The sequence below is a fragment of the Dendrobates tinctorius genome, unplaced genomic scaffold (assembly GCF_039654945.1).
Source record: "Dendrobates tinctorius isolate UK_male_01 unplaced genomic scaffold, ASM3965494v1 ptg000073l, whole genome shotgun sequence".
Lineage (NCBI taxonomy): Eukaryota > Metazoa > Chordata > Amphibia > Anura > Dendrobatidae > Dendrobates > Dendrobates tinctorius.
Genome location: NW_027361741.1, coordinates 37,617,388 through 37,639,003, shown reverse-complemented (window position 1 = coordinate 37,639,003; position 21,616 = coordinate 37,617,388). Strand labels below are relative to the sequence as shown.

The 21,616-nt window shown below is 44.4% G+C and overlaps 1 protein-coding gene across 1 annotated transcript in view; it reads right to left on the bottom strand.

The window, feature by feature from the left end:
- The window catches only part of SFI1 (SFI1 centrin binding protein), a 143,594-nt gene that overhangs the window by 14,811 nt on the left and 107,167 nt on the right, over positions 1-21,616 (bottom strand). The window contains exons 20-27 of the mRNA XM_073582807.1: positions 17,259-17,361; positions 17,086-17,182; positions 16,384-16,544; positions 15,758-15,832; positions 15,559-15,633; positions 15,314-15,490; positions 202-419; positions 10-120 (exon numbers count right to left, since the gene is read on the bottom strand). Of these exons, the coding sequence (XP_073438908.1) occupies positions 10-120; positions 202-419; positions 15,314-15,490; positions 15,559-15,633; positions 15,758-15,832; positions 16,384-16,544; positions 17,086-17,182; positions 17,259-17,361 (1,017 nt within the window). The remainder of the gene's footprint in view (positions 1-9; positions 121-201; positions 420-15,313; positions 15,491-15,558; positions 15,634-15,757; positions 15,833-16,383; positions 16,545-17,085; positions 17,183-17,258; positions 17,362-21,616) is intronic.

Below are 21,616 nucleotides of genomic sequence, written 5' to 3'. Positions count from 1 at the left end.
ACTTCTCACACTGTGTTTCCTGCTTCAACAATCGCTGATCCAAGGAGACCCTCTCTTTCCAAGGATTGCAATAAGAAATCTGGAGTCCGAGGCTTCAGACGGTCTTTCCGTAAACCAGGTCTAGAAGCAGAATATACATTTAGCAGCTAAATTATACATAACAAATAAGAGAATGACTTCAGCTATTCATATCTTTCTTACATTGTGCTCAGGGTGGGTTCACCACCAGAAAGGGGTATAGTGCCAACTTTAGTAACAAGATCAACTTGTGTGCAGTGAAGGTCTTCCTGGGATCGCATGTCAGTAGTTGGGAATTGAAAAGTCACTTTTTTCTGTGGGGGAATTTGTGGATTCTTGAAAACTTTCTCCTTCCAGATCATTGCACAGCGACGTACTGCCATATTCTGAATGTGCACCTCCTATATCAAAAAACAAATAACATGATATTAATATAGATATTAAAATATTATGGATCCAGTGATATTTTCCGCAGTAGTAGGATGTCTAAGGGGATATATATAGACAACTTCTGAACATTAAAGTAGCCCCATTGTGATTTTTTTATTCTTTGACAAGTCCCCCAGTACACAGAATAGTGATCTAAGTTATTATCACATTATTTCTTGCTTTATATCCATCTCTAAATTGATGATATTCTTCTCTTCATTTAGGTCATATCATCACATGGTGAGTCTCCTTAGGAAGTATATGGTTTTATGTTCTCTAAAGAGGGACCCCAATCTGAGAATAGCCAGAACATCATTTAAGCTGGAACTCCATGGATGGGACCATATAAGTTCTCCATTGGAGGTACAGGAACTCCCATCACAGTTACTGTTGATGATTACACAGCTCTAGTCACACAATTTAATGAAGCCGATGACAGATCAGCGTCCCCAACTGTAGACTCATAATATATAACCTTATTTAGGAGAATATAGAGGGAAAGATATAGTACCGGCTCTAGCTGTCCACGTGATGTTATGCTAATGCATCTTGAGAGCGCATAGAGGTATTAAATGCAGACTTGAAATGTGGAAATCATGACAGTGTGTAAAGGAGCCTCTGAACCTCAGGTCATGTACATTATATTTATTAGGCTAAGTGCAGACGTACTTTTTGGCCCTGCGGATTTTTCCGCGCAGAATTGAAGAAATCCGCAGGTCAAATGACCTGCATTTTTCCTGCGGATTTCTTCCTTTATAATCCCGTTCTTCCAAGAGCCATTAAACTTTTATTTTTTTCGCCGTAATAGCTATATGAAGTCTTGTTTTTGACAGAACAATTTATACTTTAGAAAAACACCACATATGTTATTATGCGAATTACGGTAAAATGGGAAAAAAAAATTTCCACGTGCTATAAAATTGAGGAACAATTAATTTTTTGGGTTTTGTTATGTCGTTCATTTAACAGGTTAACAGTAATAGGTGGAGCTCGACTCCACCTTCATCTGTTAGTAGCAAATGATGGCTGAATAACACAGCCATTATCGGCTTTGAGTAGTGTGGGCTCATCCCCTGAGCCTGCTTCATATACCCACTCCCGACAAGCAGTCATCATTAACGACTTAAAGACAATATCATTATTCCATGAATTTATTAAAGAGAACCTATCAAATCAGTATAAAGTAAAATGAAACAAAAACATGCAACATTTCTTAAATATATATATATATATATATATACACATATATATATATATATATATATATATATATATATATATATATATATTTTTTTTTAGGAAAACTTAAGCAGTTGTGTCTAGTTTAATGATGAAAGCTCTGGCCCATTTAGAAAGGGAGACTGAACTAGTGTTCTCCACTGTTTCACTACTCTGACACTGGTGTGAGACTTCCTGCTTTGGAGGGGAGACGGACCACTGGGGGGAGTCAGGAAGTATGCAGCATGTAAACATGGGGGATTTGATCTGTTGCCTTAGTTCATTTTAGATGCAGTTATATAGGAAAAAATGTAAGATGAATTCCTGTACATTATGGAACGGGAGGAGGAGGCTGGAAAGTAAGTCTCACATGCAGTGGCACAATCATGTTCATTTCATCATCTGTTTTTTTTTAAACTCGTTTTATTGAAGACTGTACAACATAATGAGGTTACATCATAGAATAAAATAACAAATATTTCTCATTGCCCATTGACACTGTCCGGCAAATTTAACCTTGCCCTTAACATACCATCAGTCTAATATATTAACCAGAAGCATAAGACACCAAACATTACATACTTTAATCATGATAGTCCCCTCCTCATCATCTGGGGACTATTGTAAAGGTACTGTCACACTTAGCGATGTACCAGCGATCCCGACCAGCGATATGACGCGGTCAGGATCGCTGGTACATCGCTAAGTGGTCGCTAGTGAGCTGCCACATAGGCAGATCTCACCAGCGACATCGCTGGGGACGGACGGGGGTCACTACTTACCTGTCACACCAGGCGATCCTGCGTCCTCCCGCCCGGCTCCACGCGTCGCTCGTCTCTCCACAGGAAGCGCCGCAGGAAGCTGAAGACGAGAAACAGTTCAGCCTGTTCTCGCGCGATCAGCGATAACCAGCGGGGGAGCCGGTCGTAGGTAAGTATCAGACACAGCGATATCGCTAGCAATATCGCTATAACGTCACAAGTTATAGCGATATTGCTAGCGATATCTCTTAGTGTGACATGCCCTTAAGTCAAGAGGAATTAAACCAAAGCTTCCATACCTTATCAAATTTTTGAGGACAATGTCTATTTTTATATACCACCCTATCATAGGAATGTGCAGTATTTATCATATTGACCCAGTGTGAAATTCGTGGGGATCTTCTATCCATCTAATTCTATCTCATGGTGATAGCCTTGTTAGATAAAAACAATGTTTCCCTCAGAACAGTGCGAGGATAGTGTGGACAGGTCTCCTCAAAGATTCCTAATAAACACACCTTAGGGCGGCGTGGTACAGGGGATTGTATGATCTGAATGAGGATAGCTATGTCATCTTTCTAAAAGTCTGCAAAAGTTGGGCGATACCACATCAGGTGTGTAAAATCTGCCATCTCTTTCCCACACCTATGGCAATTTGCAGTGGAAGATCTACCCATTTTACATAACCTGCTAGTTGTCAGGTAGCATTTATGGATTATATACATTTGGATTAGCTTGTTGTTAATTGCCGGTGAAACATATTGTGGTGCGGTGAAGGCCTCGCTCCAATCCTCATTTTATAGGGAGGGTATTACCACTCGCCATTTGGCCTAAACCAATAAAGAGGAGCATTTCCTGCTTAGTAACCGGGTGTATAAAAAGGAAATCAGGGATAATGAGGATATTAAATTATTTCCAATGTTTGGGAATTGGGTATTTAGCAGGGCTGTGGAGCCGGTAAGCCAAACCTGCGACTCCGACTCCCACATATATTGCTTATATTTAAGTGAAAAATGTATTGTAGTACAATATGAACATCAGACATTTAATCATTTTTATGATCCAATAATCAAGATATTTAGATAGAACATAATATATATTTATTGGAATACAATTTTAGAACACAAAAAACTGTAATAAATTGTAAATATGTAATACACTATGTAATATCGATTACATATATACAGTACAGACCAAAAGTTTGAACACACCTTCTTAAAGAGTTTTCTTTATTTTCATGACTATGAAAATTGTAGATTCACTCTGAAGGCATCAAAACTATGAATTAGCACATGTGGAATTATATAATTAACAAAAAAGTGTGAAACAACTGAAAATATGTCTTATATTCTAGGTTCTTCAAAGTAGCCACCTTTTGCTTTGACTTCTGCTTTGCACACTCTTGGCATTCTCTTGATGAGCTTCAAGAGGTCTGTACTGTATGTGTGTGGGTATATATAAATATATACAGTGGGGAAAAAAAGTATTTAGTCAGTCAGCAATAGTGCAAGTTCCACCACTTAAAAAGATGAGAGGCGTCTGTAATTTACATCATAGGTAGACCTCAACTATGGGAGACAAACTGAGAAAAAAAAATCCAGAAAATCACATTGTCTGGTTTTTTTTCATTTTATTTGCATATTATGGTGGAAAATAAGTATTTGGTCAGAAACAAAATTTCATCTCAATACTTTGTGATATATCCTTTGTTGGCAATCACAGAGGTCAAACGTTTTCTGTAAGTCTTCACAAGGTTGCCACACACTGTTGTTGGTATGTTGGCCCATTCCTCCATGCAGATCTCCTCTAGAGCAGTGATGTTTTTGGCTTTTCGCTTGGCAACACGGACTTTCAACTCCCTCCAAAGGTTTTCTATAGGGTTGAGATCTGGAGACTGGCTAGGCCACTCCAGGACCTTGAAATGCTTCTTACGAAGCCACTCCTTCGTTGCCCTGGCGGTGTGCTTTGGATCATTGTCATGTTGAAAGACCCAGCCACGTTTCATCTTCAATGCCCTTGCTGATGGAAGGAGGTTTGCACTCAAAATCTCACGATACATGGCCCCATTCATTCTTTCATGTACCCGGATCAGTCGTCCTGGCCCCTTTGCAGAGAAACAGCCCCAAAGCATGATGTTTCCACCGCCATGTTTTACAGTAGGTATGGTGTTTGATGGATGCAACTCAGTATTCTTTTTCCTCCAAACACGACAAGTTGTGTTTCTACCAAACAGTTCCAGTTTGGTTTCATCAGACCATAGGACATTCTCCCAAAACTCCTCTGGATCATCCAAATGCTCTCTAGCAAACTTCAGACGGGCCCGGACATGTACAGGCTTAAGCAGTGGGACACGTCTGGCACTGCAGGATCTGAGTCCATGGTGGCGTAGTGTGTTACTTATGGTAGGCCTTGTTACATTGGTCCCAGCTCTCTGCAGTTCATTCACTAGGTCCCCCCGCGTGGTTCTGGGATTTTTGCTCATCGTTCTTGTGATCATTCTGACCCCACGGGGTGGGATTTTGCGTGGAGCACCAGATCGAGGGAGATTATCAGTGGTCTTGTATGTCTTCCATTTTCTAATTATTGCTCCCACAGTTGATTTCTTCACTCCAAGCTGGTTGGCTATTGCAGATTCAGTCTTCCCAGCCTGGTGCAGGGCTACAATTTTGTTTCTGGTGTCCTTTGACAGCTCTTTGGTCTTCACCATAGTGGAGTTTGGAGTCAGACTGTTTGAGGGTGTGCACAGGTGTCTTTTTATACTGATAACAAGTTTAAACAGGTGCCATTACTACAGGTAATGAGTGGAGGAAAGAGGAGACTCTTAAAGAAGAAGTTACAGGTCTGTGAGAGCCAGAAATCTTGATTGCTTGTTTCTGACCAAATACTTATTTTCCACCATAATATGCAAATAAAATAAAAAAAAAACAGACAATGTGATTTTCTGGATTTTTTTTTCTCAGTTTGTCTCCCATAGTTGAGGTCTACCTATGATGTAAATTACAGACGCCTCTCATCTTTTTAAGTGGTGGAGCTTGCACTATTGCTGAGTGACTAAATACTTTTTTTCCCCACTGTATATATATACAGTGGGGCAAAAAAGTATTTAGTCAGTCAGCAATAGTGCAAGTTCCACCACTTAAAAAGATGAGAGGCGTCTGTAATTTACATCATAGGTAAACCTCAACTATGGGAGACAAACTGAGAAAAAAAAAATCCAGAAAATCACATTATCTGTTTTTTTTTCCATTTTATTTGCATATTATGGTGGAAAATAAGTATTTGGTCAGAAACAAAATTTCATCTCAATACTTTGTGATATATCCTTTGTTGGCAATGACAGAGGTCAAACGTTTTCTGTAAGTCTTCACAAGGTTGCCACACACTGTTGTTGGTATGTTGGCCCATTCCTCCATGCAGATCTCCTCTAGAGCAGTGATGTTTTTGGCTTTTAGCTTGGCAACACGGACTTTCAACTCCCTCCAAAGGTTTTCTATAGGGTTGAGATCTGGAGACTGGCTAGGCCACTCCAGGACCTTGAAATGCTTCTTACGAAGCCACTCCTTCGTTGCCCTGGCGGTGTGCTTTGGATCATTGTCATGTTGAAAGACCCAGCCATGTTTCATCTTCAATGCCCTTGCTGATGGAAGGAGGTTTTCACTCAAAATCTCACGATACATGGCCCCATTCATTCTTTCATGTACCCGGATCAGTCGTCCTGGCCCCTTTGCAGAGAAACAGCCCCAAAGCATGATGTTTCCACCACCATGCTTTACAGTAGGTATGGTGTTTGATGGATGCAACTCAGTATTCTTTTTCCTCCAAACACGACAAGTTGTGTTTCTACCAAACAGTTCCAGTTTGGTTTCATCAGACCATAGGACATTCTCCCAAAACTCCTCTGGATCATCCAAATGCTCTCTAGCAAACTTCAGACGGGCCCGGACATGTACAGGCTTAAGCAGTGGGACACGTCTGGCACTGCAGGATCTGAGTCCATGGTGGCGTAGTGTGTTACTTATGGTAGGCCTTGTTACATTGGTCCCAGCTCTCTGCAGTTCATTCACTAGGTCCCCCTGCGTGGTTCTGGGATTTTTGCTCACCGTTCTTGTGATCATTCTGACCCCACGGGGTGGGATTTTGCGTGGAGCACCAGATCGAGGGAGATTATCAGTGGTCTTGTATGTCTTCCATTTTCTAATTATTGCTCCCACAGTTGATTTCTTCACTCCAAGCTGGTTGGCTATTGCAGATTCAGTCTTCCCAGCCTGGTGCAGGGCTACAATTTTGTTTCTGGTGTCCTTTGACAGCTCTTTGGTCTTCACCATAGTGGAGTTTGGAGTCAGACTGTTTGAGGGTGTGCACAGGTGTCTTTTTATACTGATAACAAGTTTAAACAGGTGCCATTACTACAGGTAATGAGTGGAGGACAGAGGAGACTCTTAAAGAAGAAGTTACAGGTCTGTGAGAGCCAGAAATCTTGATTGCTTGTTTCTGACCAAATACTTATTTTCCACCATAATATGCAAATAAAATGAAAAAAAAACAGACAATGTGATTTTCTGGATTTTTTTTTCTCAGTTTGTCTCCCATAGTTGAGGTCTACCTATGATGTAAATTACAGACGCCTCTCATCTTTTTAAGTGGTGGAACTTGCACTATTGCTGACTGACTAAATACTTTTTTGCCCCACTGTATATATATATATATTTCTTTTGTGGGGAATAGATAGCTCAGCTGGGATCTTTGCTTTGGCACAAGCGTGTGGCTATGAAGTCACTTCAGCAGACTAGCAATTTCCACATGGATATGGACACGGCATATTTATTGTGCACACTTGTTACTCAATGTTACACATGCCAAACATGAAATAAAACATCTAAGGCCGTCTGGCCACTAACTAACAGTAGCAGGCTAACTACAAAATAAACCTATATAACAGCAAACAAGTCCATGTAATCTTACTGTGTCATATCCCAGCTCAGCAGATGAGATATAATCAGGAGGAGCTGGGATCTCTCAGTCTATCAGCTGGACCGGTCAGGAGACCAAAACCTGGATTGAATAAATGGAGGGGAACTACCAGTCCTTTCCATGCTGATCACTAAGGAAACCAGGACTGGATTACAGTGAAATAAACTGGCTTCATCATCAGTACAGGGAGACATATGAAATGAAACGGGGAGAAATATACCTGTTTTCTAGTACCTCTCCCCTTGGCACCTCACACACCCCCCTCCTCTGTTCGAGCCCGTGGGGTCGGACACGACGAGTCACCAAGCAGTGCATTCTAGACAACGCATCTGCATTTCTGTGCGCTGTGCCCGCCCTGTGCTCAACGGAAAATTTAAACCCTTGTAATGCTAAGAACTAGCGTGTCACCCGCGCATTGCCTTCTTTTGCCCGGGACATCCACGTTAGGGGCGAATGGTCCGTCACTAGTCTAAACTGGCGACCTAGTAAATAATAGCGCAAGGTGCACAGGGCCCATTTCACAGCCAGGGCTTCCCGCTCAACTACACTGTAGTTCTTTTCTGCTCTCGTAAGCTTTCTGCTTAGATAGGCCACTGGGTGTTCTTCGCCATTTACTTCTTGAGACAAAACCGCGCCGAGGCCCACCCCAGAGGCGTCCGTTTGGACAATAAACTCCCGTTTAAAGTCTGGCGCAACCAACACTGGTTGGTCACAGAGGACTGTTTTCAATCGCTGAAAGGCCTCCTCTGCTTCTGCATTCCACTTTATTGTGACAGATTTCGACCCCTTAGTAAGATCTGTGAGAGGAGCTGCGATGGTCGCAAAATGTTTGATGAACCGCCTATAATAACCAACGATCCCTAAAAAAGCTCCAACCTGTTTTTTGGTTACCGGTCGTGGCCAATTTTGAATAGCGTCCACTTTATTGGCTTGAGGCTTCACGACGCCTCTCCCTATGCTATATCCCAGATAGCGAGCCTCTTCCAATCCCAACGTACATTTCTTAGGATTGGCAGTCAACCCAGCTGTTTTTAGGGAGTCTAAGACGGCTTGTACTTTTGACAAATGCGTGTCCCAGTCATCGCTAAAGATAATGATGTCGTCCAAGTACGCGGATGCATACTGGCCATGGGGTTTTAGGACAATATCCATTAGACGTTGGAAGGTGGCTGCGGCACCATGCAACCCAAATGGCATATCCCGGTACTGGAATAATCCCTGGGGAGTAACAAAGGCAGTTTTCTCTTTGGCTGATTCCGTGAGGGGAATCTGCCAATAACCTTTTGTTAAGTCAATAGTGGATATGTACCTGGCCGAACCCAGTCTCTCTATCAGTTCATCGACTCTTGGCATCGGGTAGGCATCGAATTTCGATACTTCATTTACTTTCCGAAAATCGTTACAAAATCGGATTGTCCCATCGGGTTTGGGCACCAGTACAATAGGGCTAGCCCAATCACTCCGGGACTCCTCAATGACCCCGAGCTCTAACATCTTCTTCATTTCCCGGGCAATGGCTTGTCTCCGAGCCTCTGGAATTCGATATGGTTTTAGCCGTACCCGCGCCTGTGGATCAGTAACAATGTCATGTTTAATTAGGTGAGTCCGGCCAGGAAGTTCCGAGAAAATATCTGCGTTCCTCTGTATTAACTCCCTGGTCTCTCGTTTTTGGCTTTCGGATAGCGTGTCTGCAATACCCACTTCTGGCGGAGCTACCTGGGGGTCCTTCACCTTTGAAGGTGGTGCCCCTCGAGGCCCATCCTCAAGGGCAGCTCCTGCCACCAGACACTCCCTGTCCCGCCAGGCCTTAAGCAAGTTTATGTGATATATTTGTTCGGGCTTTCTCTTGTCTGGTTGGTGTATCTTATAATTTACTTCACCTATTCGTTCCAGCACTTCGTATGGTCCCTGCCATTTCGCAAGAAATTTATTCTCTACGGTAGGCACCAATACCAACACCCTGTCTCCGGGTTGAAAGACTCGTGTTTTTGCCGCTCGGTTGTATACCGTGCTTTGGGCATGTTGTGCGCGCTCTAAACACTCTTTAACTATTGGCATAACTGCTGCAATTCGGTCCTGCATAAGTGTTATGTGTTCAATTACACTGCGATAAGGAGTCACCTCTTGTTCCCAAGTCTCCTTGGCAATATCTAACAGGCCTCTAGGACATCGCCCATAAACCAACTCAAAAGGTGAAAAGCCTGTGGAGGATTGGGGTACCTCACGTATAGCGAACTGGAGGTATGGTAGTAGGGCATCCCAATCTCTCCCGTCCTTATCCACCACCCTTTTCAACATTCCCTTTAAGGTTTTGTTAAAGCGCTCCACCAAACCGTCAGTCTGAGGGTGATATACTGAGGTACGCAAATGGGAGATTTTTAGTAGTTTACATAAATCCTTAAGTATACGAGACATAAAGGGGGTCCCTTGATCCTTAAGTATCTCTTTCGGAATGCCGGTGCGGGAAAACATATTAACCAGCTCTTTTGAAATTGATTTCGCATTGGCATTCCGCAAGGGCACTGCTTCGGGATAACGCGTGGCGTAATCCAATACTACCAAAATGTACTGATGACCCCTGGCAGATTTAACTAATGGACCGACTATATCAATTCCTATCCTCTCGAAGGGCACCTCTATTATTGGTAAGGGCACTAAGAGGCTTCTAAAATGTGACATAGGTGCGGTCAATTGACACGTAGGACATGACCGACAGTACTGGGTCACGTCTCCCACTAGACCCGGCCAAAAGAAACGTTGCAGAATACGGTGTTTTGTCTTTTCTACCGCCAGGTGTCCTCCCAAGGGATGTTTATGTGCCAACTCCAAAACTACCTGGCGAAAGGACTTAGGTACCACTAGTTGTTCTACCACCACCCCTCGCACCTTGTCTATGTGATACAACATATCCTGCTGCACCGCCACGTGTGGGAACTCGTTTTGAGCCCCTGGGTACAATGGTCTTCCATCGGAGACCTTTATGTTTTCCCACGCCCTTGCTAGAGTAGGATCCTGGTGCTGAGCGGTCCCGAACTTACCACGGGCCACCTCAAGATCAGGCATTTCTAAAACATCCTCTAGCTGGTCTGCCTCGCCTGCATACACAGCCAGAGGAGAGTCCACAGATTCTAGTACTTCCTCTGAGATGGGTTCTCCGTCGTCTTGCTGCAATGGTTCAGGGGCTAGCTCCGGAGTACCGTCTTCAACTAGAGGGTTCATGCCACTTTTGAAGTTCCACAAGTCCCAAAATAAGGGAAAGTCTCTCCCCAGGATTACACTGTGTCCCATAGACTTTATGACTGCCGCCTGATGTCTTTTGGTCCCTACTGGCGTGGCAAGAGTAACCCAGGCAGTGGGGTAGTTCTTAGTATCCCCATGGATGCAACTAATGCCCACGGTTAAGTTCGTTAGGGCGCTAGAGTCCACCAAACTGGCATGTACCAAAGTTACTTGACTGCCGGAATCCAAGACAGCATTCACACTATAACCGTCAACCTCGACGTGGCACACGTGTTGTTCATTTCCCGTGAGGGTCTCCGCCACACAGACTGACTGCACATATAACGAAAGACGCCTCGTAGCTTTACAGTCCATTGGCTCTGTAGTCATTGGGCAGTTAGCTGCTACATGGCCAAGCCCGCGACATCGCCAACATTGTATAGGCCCTTGTCTCCTCGATGGAGATCCCAGACGAGGTCTGCTGGCTTGATGTGAGCCTGTACCACCTCCATAGTCCTTTGTAGGTCTGCTACCCTTCATTGTGACGTTCTCTTCTTTTGAAGATGAAGTAGGTTTCGCAGGACTCTCCAGCGATTTCTTGGGGAGCCAGTGGGGTGCTAACCTCCCTTGGAGTAGGCTTTCAGAAGCATTGTAGCGTTCGACCATATTCACCAACTGGTCAGCGGTAGTTGAGTCACCCTGTCCAACCCACCTCTGGATCTTAGCGGGTAAGGACCGCAGGTACTTGTCTAGAACAACACGCTCCACCATCTGCGCGGACGTCAAAGCCTCTGGTTGTAGCCATTTTTTTACTAGATGGATGAGATCATGCATTTGTGAGCGGGCTGGCTGATGCTCCACAAAATTCCATAAATGCACCCTCTGTGCGCGTACATACTTGTTTACTCCCAGCCTTGCTAGGATTTCGCCTTTGAGTTTGATATAGTCCATAGCATCCGCTCCACTCAGATCGTAATAGGCCTTTTGTGGATCTCCGCTTAGAAATGGAGCAACTACCTCAGCCCATCTGTCCAGTGGTAAGTGCTCACGTTCTGCAATACGTTCAAACACGGTGAGGTATGCTTCCACATCATCGTCTGCGGTCATTTTAAGCAAAGTCTTCTGTACGGCTTTCTGCACACTAGCAGCGCTTTGTGCACGGTCTCCCTCATCTCGGGGTTGCCGAACCAAGGCCTGTTTTATAGCCTCCAACTGCTCTTGCTGCATCTGGTGTTGCTGCTCCAGAGCCTTCTGGAAGCAAGTATTAGTCTGCTGTTGCTGCACATTTGCTTGCAATAACTGCTTCACTAGTTCCTCCATATTACTGGACTCTTGGCTCTTCAAAAGCGCAGAAGCTTTCAGCCAGGACATACACAGCGTTTTCTCTGCAGTCACAGTCCAGCAGCCACAAGTGCCCGCATTCGAAACACCATTTGTGGGGAATAGATAGCTCAGCTGGGATCTTTGCTTTGGCACAAGCGTGTGGCTATGAAGTCACTTCAGCAGACTAGCAATTTCCACATGGATATGGACACGGCATATTTATTGTGCACACTTGTTACTCAATGTTACACATGCCAAACATGAAATAAAACATCTAAGGCCGTCTGGCCACTAACTAACAGTAGCAGGCTAACTACAAAATAAACCTATATAACAGCAAACAAGTCCATGTAATCTTACTGTGGAAGCTCCAAGCTCAGCAGATGAGATAGACTGAGAGATCCCAGCTCCTCCTGATTATATCAGCTGGACCGGTCAGGAGACCAAAACCTGGATTGAATAAGGAGGAGAGGGAACTACCAGTCCTTTCCATGCTGATCACTAGGGAAACCAGGACTGGATTACAGTGAAATAAACTGGCTTCATCATCAGTACAGGGAGACATATGAAATGAAACGGGGAGAAATATACCTGTTTTCTAGTACCTCTCCCCTTGGCACCTCACACAATATATATATATATATATATATATATATATATATATATATATATATATATACACATACATACATACACTATGACTTCTCAGCTAAGAAAAAGCCTAGATCCTCAGGCTACATTCACACCATGGGCGTAGCCAGGATCAAACCTAGGGGGGGGGGCAGAACCTCATACTGCACACCTCAGCTGCTGCAGAACCTCGTACTGCACACCCCTACACTAGAAAATAAAGCCTGCAACTTAAGATGTGGTGATGAATGCAGTCTATTTATTGCAACTATCAATTGATGTTGATGTGTTACTGAAGACGAGCAATGCCTGTCCTGGGCATCCTTATATAGGACATTTCATAAGTTTCCCAAATTCCTATGAAAAAATATTCAGCACATTCTGCATTGAATTACTGTACCCAATTTATTAAATATTTTAGGAGTCGGAGTCGGTCCATTTTAGACCGACTCCACCAAAATGAGCACTGACTCAGACTCCATGACTCCGACTCCATAGCCCTGGTGTTTAAGACATTCCTTAGTTGAAAATACCTAAAGAAAGCCTGTCTGGAGACTTCTCCTTCCAAAGTGTTGACTCCTAAGTTCAACCAAAACGGAGCATCTTGGGAATGTAGCAATTCGGGATGAGCACTGTTGTGTCATAAGGGGGACTCAGCTACTGTGTCCTTGAATTGAAAAATCTTTTGGTGGCTCTCCTCACTTGAACCGCAAGACTGTAAGTTGGCAAGAAGGAGCGCAAAGTATTGCTTTGGTGCCTCCAAGACCCCTCACAGACTCTGAAAACTCAAAAAGTTTGCAAGGTGGTGTTCAGAATTAGGCAAATGATTATCTGCTGTCCAGTGTGGTAGAAAGTCGGCCAGCTAAGTAGTATAAGAAGAAGCCTGGAAATGCCGCAACTACCTCATCCCTGGACCTGTGAAGAGTGGTCCATTTCTGTTTGTGTCAGTTTGAGCCCCATACGAAGGGTGCTAAATGGGAGTTGATCATGGCAAAGACCTTTTGTGCAACTTTGGAGGCTGAGTGGTCCAGAACATATAGGAATTTAGGAAAGACTCATTTTCATTGATTCTCCCGGTTAACTGACAGAGCGAAGACCCCCCACATACTAAATTTTCTCGTACAGGTATGAAAAAAGAGGAGATCTATTTAAATCACAGAGATGCGTGTGATTTCTTCTATGTGTATACCTAGATATTAAAAGTGGGATAATATACATAGCCTGCAGAATTCATTCCCTACTTTCCATCCCACAGTGCTTAGGCTAGTTTCACACTAGCGTTCGGCAGGGCTGCAGATGGCAGCCTTCTTCCTCCGTTAAGCTCCTCCCACTGCTGTACCTCTTCCTTTAGCTTCGCCTACGTCTGCATGCGTACTGCGTACCCTATCTTTAACATTGGGCACGCAGGCCATGCGGATGTATGCTGATGCCTCAGCATGTGTCGTTTTGATGCTGCGCTGAACTGCGTCGAACGCAACATGTTGCATTGTTGCGGTCGGCGCAGCGTCAAAACGACGCATTCGTAGGCATCCGCATGGCCTGTGTACCCAATGTTAAAGATAGGGTACGCAGGACGCATACAGACGTAGGCAAAGCTAAAGGAAGAGGTACAGCAATGGGCGGGGCTTAACAGAGGAAGAAGGCTGCCCATCCGCAGCCCTGCCAAACGCTAGTGTGAAACTAGTCTTAGAGGTAACAACATGGATTTCAGCCAGTTTATCTTTGGACTGGAGAACCGGACAAAATCAAATCAGATCCATTACCAAAAGGTAGTGTAACTCTTGGTCTGGCCATAAACAAGATAAAATAATCTGCATATAACCCCAAGTGATCCTTACGAGAACCCACTTTAATCCCTTGGAACCATGCAGTCTGACAGATCCTGACAGCAAGTGGTTCCATGGTAATGACAAACAAAAGGGGTGACAGAGGGTGTCCCTGTCTGGTCCCTCTCCCCAAGGGAAATAACAAGGACATAAAACCATTAATCAGGACCTTGGCTTTCGGAGATCGATACAAGACTGCAATCCATCTTCTGGAGTATGGTCCAAACCCAAAATTGTAAAAGAGCCTTCTCAAGAAAGGCCTACTCAACTGAATCAAATACCTTTGCACCATCCACAGATGCCAAGGTCCAATCTTTCTGTCCTTTACAACCCAATTGTCATTTCATGATCTTTGTCTTCTGCTTCAATGATGTCCTGTACATACTTCCACACAAGTAATGGCCTCCCCTATCTAAACAGTTAACACCTCATGCCTCTTTTACCTATTCAACCTTTCATCTGTCCTCCATTACTAGAGTTGATGTGTATCACACAGTGACACATTTTGCAATTTTGGTAAGGTAACAGATTTGTGTCTCAGTAACAAAACTGCATTTTAAGTGAAGACGGGAGTACCTACATCACTACTTAATACCATGCAATATAATGGCAAACAGGCTGCTGTAAATAAAATGCCTAGTAGAGGGGAATGGAATTATGGGATTTGTATTTACCATATTACCATTGGTAATTCCACCTGTAGCCAGCATCAAAACAATATTGCACAAAGCTGATAATGGAAATTAAGTACTTGTGAGCTATTTTGGCATCATTAGGTGAGCATGAAAACAAAAAAGTTTTGGTACCATGTTAGCCAATTGAAAAGAGATTGTACTCAGTGAGAGAAACTGGGTGAGAATTCAGACACATACACGGACTTTGTAGTCGATGCAAGGACACCATGATATTTCTACCAACCTTCAGCTTATTCTGGGTAGACTGCTGAGATCTGAAATGCTTCATTTCTGACATGAAATGCAAAATTCTAGTGACTCCTTCTCTCAGGAGGTCAGTGCGATATACTTCAACTGCCATGGCTAGTCGCTGTTTTTTTCTCCGACACTCATGAAGATATGCCAGCCAGTAGTCAAACGCCTAAAAAAATAATGCTATTAGTCTATTATAAGCATGGTTTATTTATTTCTGTTTGAAGACAAAAATACCTTTCCCTGTAGGTTGAAAGACCAGTGCCATAGAGCTTGTACAGTCTGCTTATCCTGCTGCCTTTTCTCCAACAGCTATAATATAAATGTAAAGTATCAGGCATGTTTCCAAGTACAGCACACATAATGCTGACAAGAGCATGAAAAGCAACCCATGTGCTGCAAGAAAATGTAAGATCGGTAAATTTATGCACTTTACCATCTGGTGCCATTTCCTCCAGTGATACAGGCATAGCCGGTGATGAGAAAAGACCATCTGCTGCCTCTGAAGAAGCTGTGTGGGCAAAATAATATAATCTATGAAAGTATTTTTTGCAAGCTTTGGAACATCAATGCATCCATGTCAATAATATTGAAAATGTAAAATTACAATAGTACAGATGTCCAGTAAACCATAATGTTATGTTCTTATCGGTAGTCCTTAATGAAAAGTAATATTTTATAATAAATCTTCCCAATAAAAGATAGGTCATTTTTCACAGCCACTTAAAGCAAAATTTTGAATAATTATAGTGTCTTTATTTAAAAAAAAGGCAGCTAAAAACAAAAGGATAATATGAAATGTACACCATTTTAGTGTTTACTGTGTGGTCTTGTGAAAGTCCACATAATATTGCAGTTTTGTGCTAGAAATAAGTAATGTCCTAGGTTATCAGATGTTGGATGAATTAAATTCTGAAATGCTATCCTAGGTTTCCACTTATTTTCACAAGTTAGCACAGATGCTACATTGAAGCGTTTGTTATTTACAACTGTGACAAACTTTCTTCCTTGTCCTATGCGATTCTGAAGGATGACTGTAACATAATGCATTATACGACTCACCTTTTTTCTTAAACATAAAGCATAGTACACTTTCCAGTTTTTGACACAAATCGTCAATAATCTTCTTTTGTGATGCTTTGCAGCTATCTCCATCTTCACCCCTTCTCTCTTTGAAATCTGACTCCGTCCTCTCCAGTACAAAAACATGCGGCAAAGTTTTCCTGAAGTATGGGATGCAGTAGATTAACTGAAAGCGAATAGACTAGAGCAGTGGTTCTCAACCTTTCTAATGCCGTGACCCCGCAATACAGTTCTTCAGGTTGCGGTGACCCCACACCAAAAAATAATTTTGGTGGCTACTTTGTCTCGCTGGCTCTCCGCCTCCTAGGCTTCTGTATTCCGGCGCTTGCTGCATCCGCCCACTGATGATGTCAGCAAGCGCCGAACACAAGTAATGCGCTGCTATGGACTGTGGAGCGTTCCCCCCCGCCCCTTAGGCCCCGGACGGATGATGCAATCATGTCTGTGCATGTGCGCAGGCATTCAATTTGGAATGCGCGTCCATAACGGGGTGCGTTCTAGCTGAATAGCGCTGCTGCAGACAGTAGCACGACTTCTCAGCGGCTAAAGCTATCGGAAATATGGATTTTCCGATGGCTTTAGGCGACCCCTGTGTTTTGGTCGTTCGACCCCCGGCGGGGTCGCGACCCACAGGTTGGGAACCGCTGGACTACAGCTTTATAAGCTTGTTCCAATTCTTACCTTTCTGCAGACATTCAATTGCCACATTTACTTCTTGGGAGGTTTGTTCTCGACCACATGCTCGATGATATGCAGCCTCTCTCCATGACTGCAAAACCTGTTGAAGAATAAATTAGTCAATGGCATTGAACAAACAGATAGATAATAGACCTTGGGCATGAGAATATACATACCTGTCTCAGGACCATATTCCTATAGTGATGTTTAGCAATGTCCGTCTGCATTCTTTCCCCGATTTGAGCAGTTGCTTGATTCCTCCAAGTGCTTAGTGCAGCTCTAAATATGCAAATATATTCATGTGAAAGACAACTTTGTTTTGTATCTCTCAAAAGGGGGTTGTCCAGGTTTTGGATACAAGTCTATATGTGACAGCAGATTTCTGAATCTTCACAGAGCACACAACGTACGCGGTCAAAATTCTCCGCTGTCGGCGTCAAGACAGGGCTGTCATATGACCACAAGTATGTGATCAGCATACATGTCATTTGCTGACTAGACCTGCTCAGCTCAATTCACCTGAGCAAGGCCACTCACGGCTATTTGCAATGTGGCTGGAAGTATGCAAATTACGTACTTGCAGTCACGTTATCGCCCGCTCTCGTCGTCAGCTTCAGATAATGATGACAGTGTGTGGTGCGCTACACGCACTGTGAGGATTCGGAAGTCAGCAATAACATACAGGAACTGCAGACTTTCATTCCAAACCTGGACTACCCCTTCAATACAATTCTAACTTTATATAGGTTAAATTATATACACAAATTTAACTCACATTCAATTCTACTCCAGTTCAGTTTTTTAGTTTTTTCTCACATAGAACATGCAGCTAGCAGGCCATAACTCTGTTAGTTTCAAAACAAACAATGAAGGCACTGAAAAAAGCCCAACAACCCGAGTATATTAAACCAAGTAATATTTATTATCATATAAAATGTGAACAACATTAAAATTAAACCACAATGTTGCTAAGAGGGGATCAATATTCAAAAGTCCAAAATTGGACATAATCGTAATTGAGACCCTGTAGTTTAGATTGAGACTATAGCAATTATAATAAATTTGCATAAATCGGGCATAATATGTATATAGTACATTCAAATGTTATATATATATATATATATATATATATATATATATATATATATAGAAAAAATAGGGATTTTTGTGTACTCACCGTAAAATCCTTTTCTCCGAGCCACTCATTGGGGGACACAGACCATGGGTGTTATGCTGCTGCCACAAGGTGGCTGATGCTAAGTTTATACAAAAAAAGTTAGCTCCTCCTCTGCAGTATACACCCTCATGCTAGTTCCAAGAGAACAAGTTCAGTGCAAAAGCAGTAGGAGATCATATACATCATATCAGAGTACAACACATCAAACTCAAGAAAACAAGAATAAGCCAAAAGTCTAACACATGGTGGGTGCTGTGTTCCCCAATGAGTGGCTCGGAGAAAAGGATTTTACGGTGAGTACACAAAAATCCCTATTTATCCTTCGCCTCATTGGGGGACACAGACCATGGGATGTCCCAATGCAGTCCATGGGTGGGGAACAACAAAAGAGATCGAACCCCATGTACCAACTGACTAAAGATGCGCGACCGCCGCTTGCAGAATACGCCTGCCAAGGTCCGCATGTGCAGAAGACTTAATGTGAATAATGTTGTGCTTCAAGAATATGTGCAGGCTGGACCAAGTCGTAGCCTTGCAGACCTGTTCTGCTGGCCTGATGCCGAATGGCTCAAGAAGCACCCACCAACTGAGTAGAGTGTACACTAAACCCCGCTGGGATAGGCTTGCCTCTGATGCGGTAGGACTCCTGAATAGCTGAGCGAATTCATTTGGCTATTATGGCCCTGAAGTGGCTAAACCTTTCCTGACCCTCAGGAAGCACGAATAGGGCGTCCGACTTACGGAAGGGTGCCGTCCTCGAGATGTACCTTCTGAGAGCCCTCACTACACCCAGGGTGTGAAGCGCTCCTTCCACCCGATGTACTAGTGCTGGACAAAAAGAGGGAAGGACAATGTCGTTGTTAAGGTGGAAAGACAAAAATGCCTTGGGCAAAAAGAATGGAGACGGTCTGAGGACCACCTTGTCCTGGTGGAAAATAAGGAAAAGAGCTCGACAGGACAGAGCGGCTAGCTCCGAAACTTGCCTGATAGACGTCACTGTGACAAGAAATGTGACTTACCAAGACAGAACTGTCAGCGAGACGTCCTGCAACGGTTCGAAAGGTGTCTCCTGAAGAGCACCCAGGACCAAGTTAAGGTTCCAGGCCTCTAACGGCATTCTATAGGGGGACGACATGGGAGACTCACTGAATGAAATTCCTCACTTGCAGTTTGGAAGCAATCCTGCGCTAGAATAAAATGGATAAGACCGAGATCTGGCCTTTGAGGGAGCTGAGCACCCAACCTGATTGCAGACCAGTCTAGAGAATTCAAAAATGGAGGGAACAGAGAAGATACGAGGAAGAACTCCGTGGTCCCTGCACAATGTGAAAAAGGTTTTCAGGTGCGGTGATAGATGTGAACTGATGCAGGCTTCCGAGCGCTAATCTTGCTGGAAAAAAACCTGATGAGAGAAACCAGCTTGAATTAGAACCCAGGTTTTAACGGCACAAGACCCCAAATCAGACCTTGGCAGAGCGGATCAGGATGATCCGGCAGTCGCCAGGGGAGATTGGCGACGATCCGCACTAACTCTGCATACCACGCCCGGCATGGCCAATTTAGGGCGTGGTAAAGCAAGCGAGGGAAACACGCACGGAAGACGAAACTGATGCCACGGAGTAACCAGTGCCTCCACCCCGATGGACTTTGGATACCGAGACCGAGCTATGGAGTTGGGTACTTTGGTGTTCAATCTTGAAGCCATCAGATCCACATCTGGAGACCTGCAGATGAAGTTCCCACGATCCCGAGGTGAGACCTTAATGGCTGAGAAAATCTGCTGCCAAGTTTCCCATGCCTGAGATGTGCACTGCTGAAAAAACCGAGTGGTTTCTCTGCCCATTGGAGAATGTGGGTTACCTCGCGCATGGCCGCCCTGCTACGAGTACCCCTGTGATGATTCATATATGCGACAGCCATGGCTTTGTCCGATTGAATTCGGATGGGGTGACCCACCAGGAGATAATGGAAACTGCTGCAGAGCTAGCCTGATCGCTCGGATTTCCCGGACATTGATCGGGAGGCTCGACTCCCGAGTTGACCAGCGCCCCTGAGTAGTGTAGTGACGAAAGACTGCTACCACGCCAAGGAGACTGGCGTCGGTAGTCACCACTAGCCATTGAACCGGGAGAAAGGATTTTCCCTTGGAAATGAGAAGACCTTGCCTGACCCGCCGGGGCAAGCGGCACTGGCGGTCGAGGGAGAACGGGTTCCTGTCCCAAGCCGCCAGAAGAGGATGTGTCAGGGGATGAAGACGCAGCTGAGAGAAGGAGACCGCTTCCATTGTTGCCACCATTTTTCCCAGTGCCCTCATGGCAAACCGGATGGAATGACGGGATAAGTGGCAAAGGGTGCGGGCTCCTTGTTGAAGGGCTAGGACCTTGTCTGGAGGGAGAATCACCAACCCTCGGTGGTGTTGAGGATCATTCCTAAAAGGGATATCTGCTGGGCTGACGGCTATGAGAAATACCACCTTCCAGGACAACAAAGACATGGGAGCTTCCTGGAGGGGTTCAAAGGGTGAATCTGTCAAGGCTTCCAAGACCAAATTAAGATCTCATGGAGCCACTGGGGATCTGTAAGGAGGAGCTGTATGCGCCACCCCTTGCAGAAAGGTCTTAACCTGTAAGCGGGAGGCCAAATTTCTTTGAAAAAGAAGAGAGAGAGCAGATACCTGGCCTTTCAAAGAACTTAGGGCCAGACCGGCATCTAACCCTGCCTGGAGAAAAGCTAGGACAGATGGTAGGGAACAGGGCATAGGTGTGATGTGATTAGACTCACACCAGCCAAAATAGGCCTTCCGGGCTCAATAGTAGACCCTGGAAGAGGATGGCTTCCTAGTCTGGATCATTACATTAATGACTCGGTCCGAAAATCCCGCTGCTCTCAGTATTGTGGTTTCAACGGCCATGCCGTCAAATTGAGCAACGGAGAATTTGTGTGGTGAAACGGCCCCTGAACGAGGAGATGTGGTCTGTCGGGGAGTCTCAACGGGGTGCCTGCGAGAAGATTGATAATTTCTGCGAACCAGGCCCTCCTGAGCCAGTATAGGGCAATCAATATGACCAGCACCCCTTCCGCCTTGATCTTCTTTAGCAGTCTGGGCAGGAGAGGAAGGGTAGGGAACAGGTAAGGGAGTCTGAACTGTGTCCAGGGAATGACCAGCGCGTCAACCCCTATTGCTAGAGGATCACGGTATCTTGAGACAAACTGTTGGACCCTTCTGTTCTGTCGTGACGCCAGAAGGTCCATGTCTGGAGTCCCCCATAGCCGGCATATCTGACGGAACATGTCCTGATGTAAGGACCATTCTCCTGCCGAGAGCCCCTCCCGACTGAGGAAGTCGGCGTCCGTGTT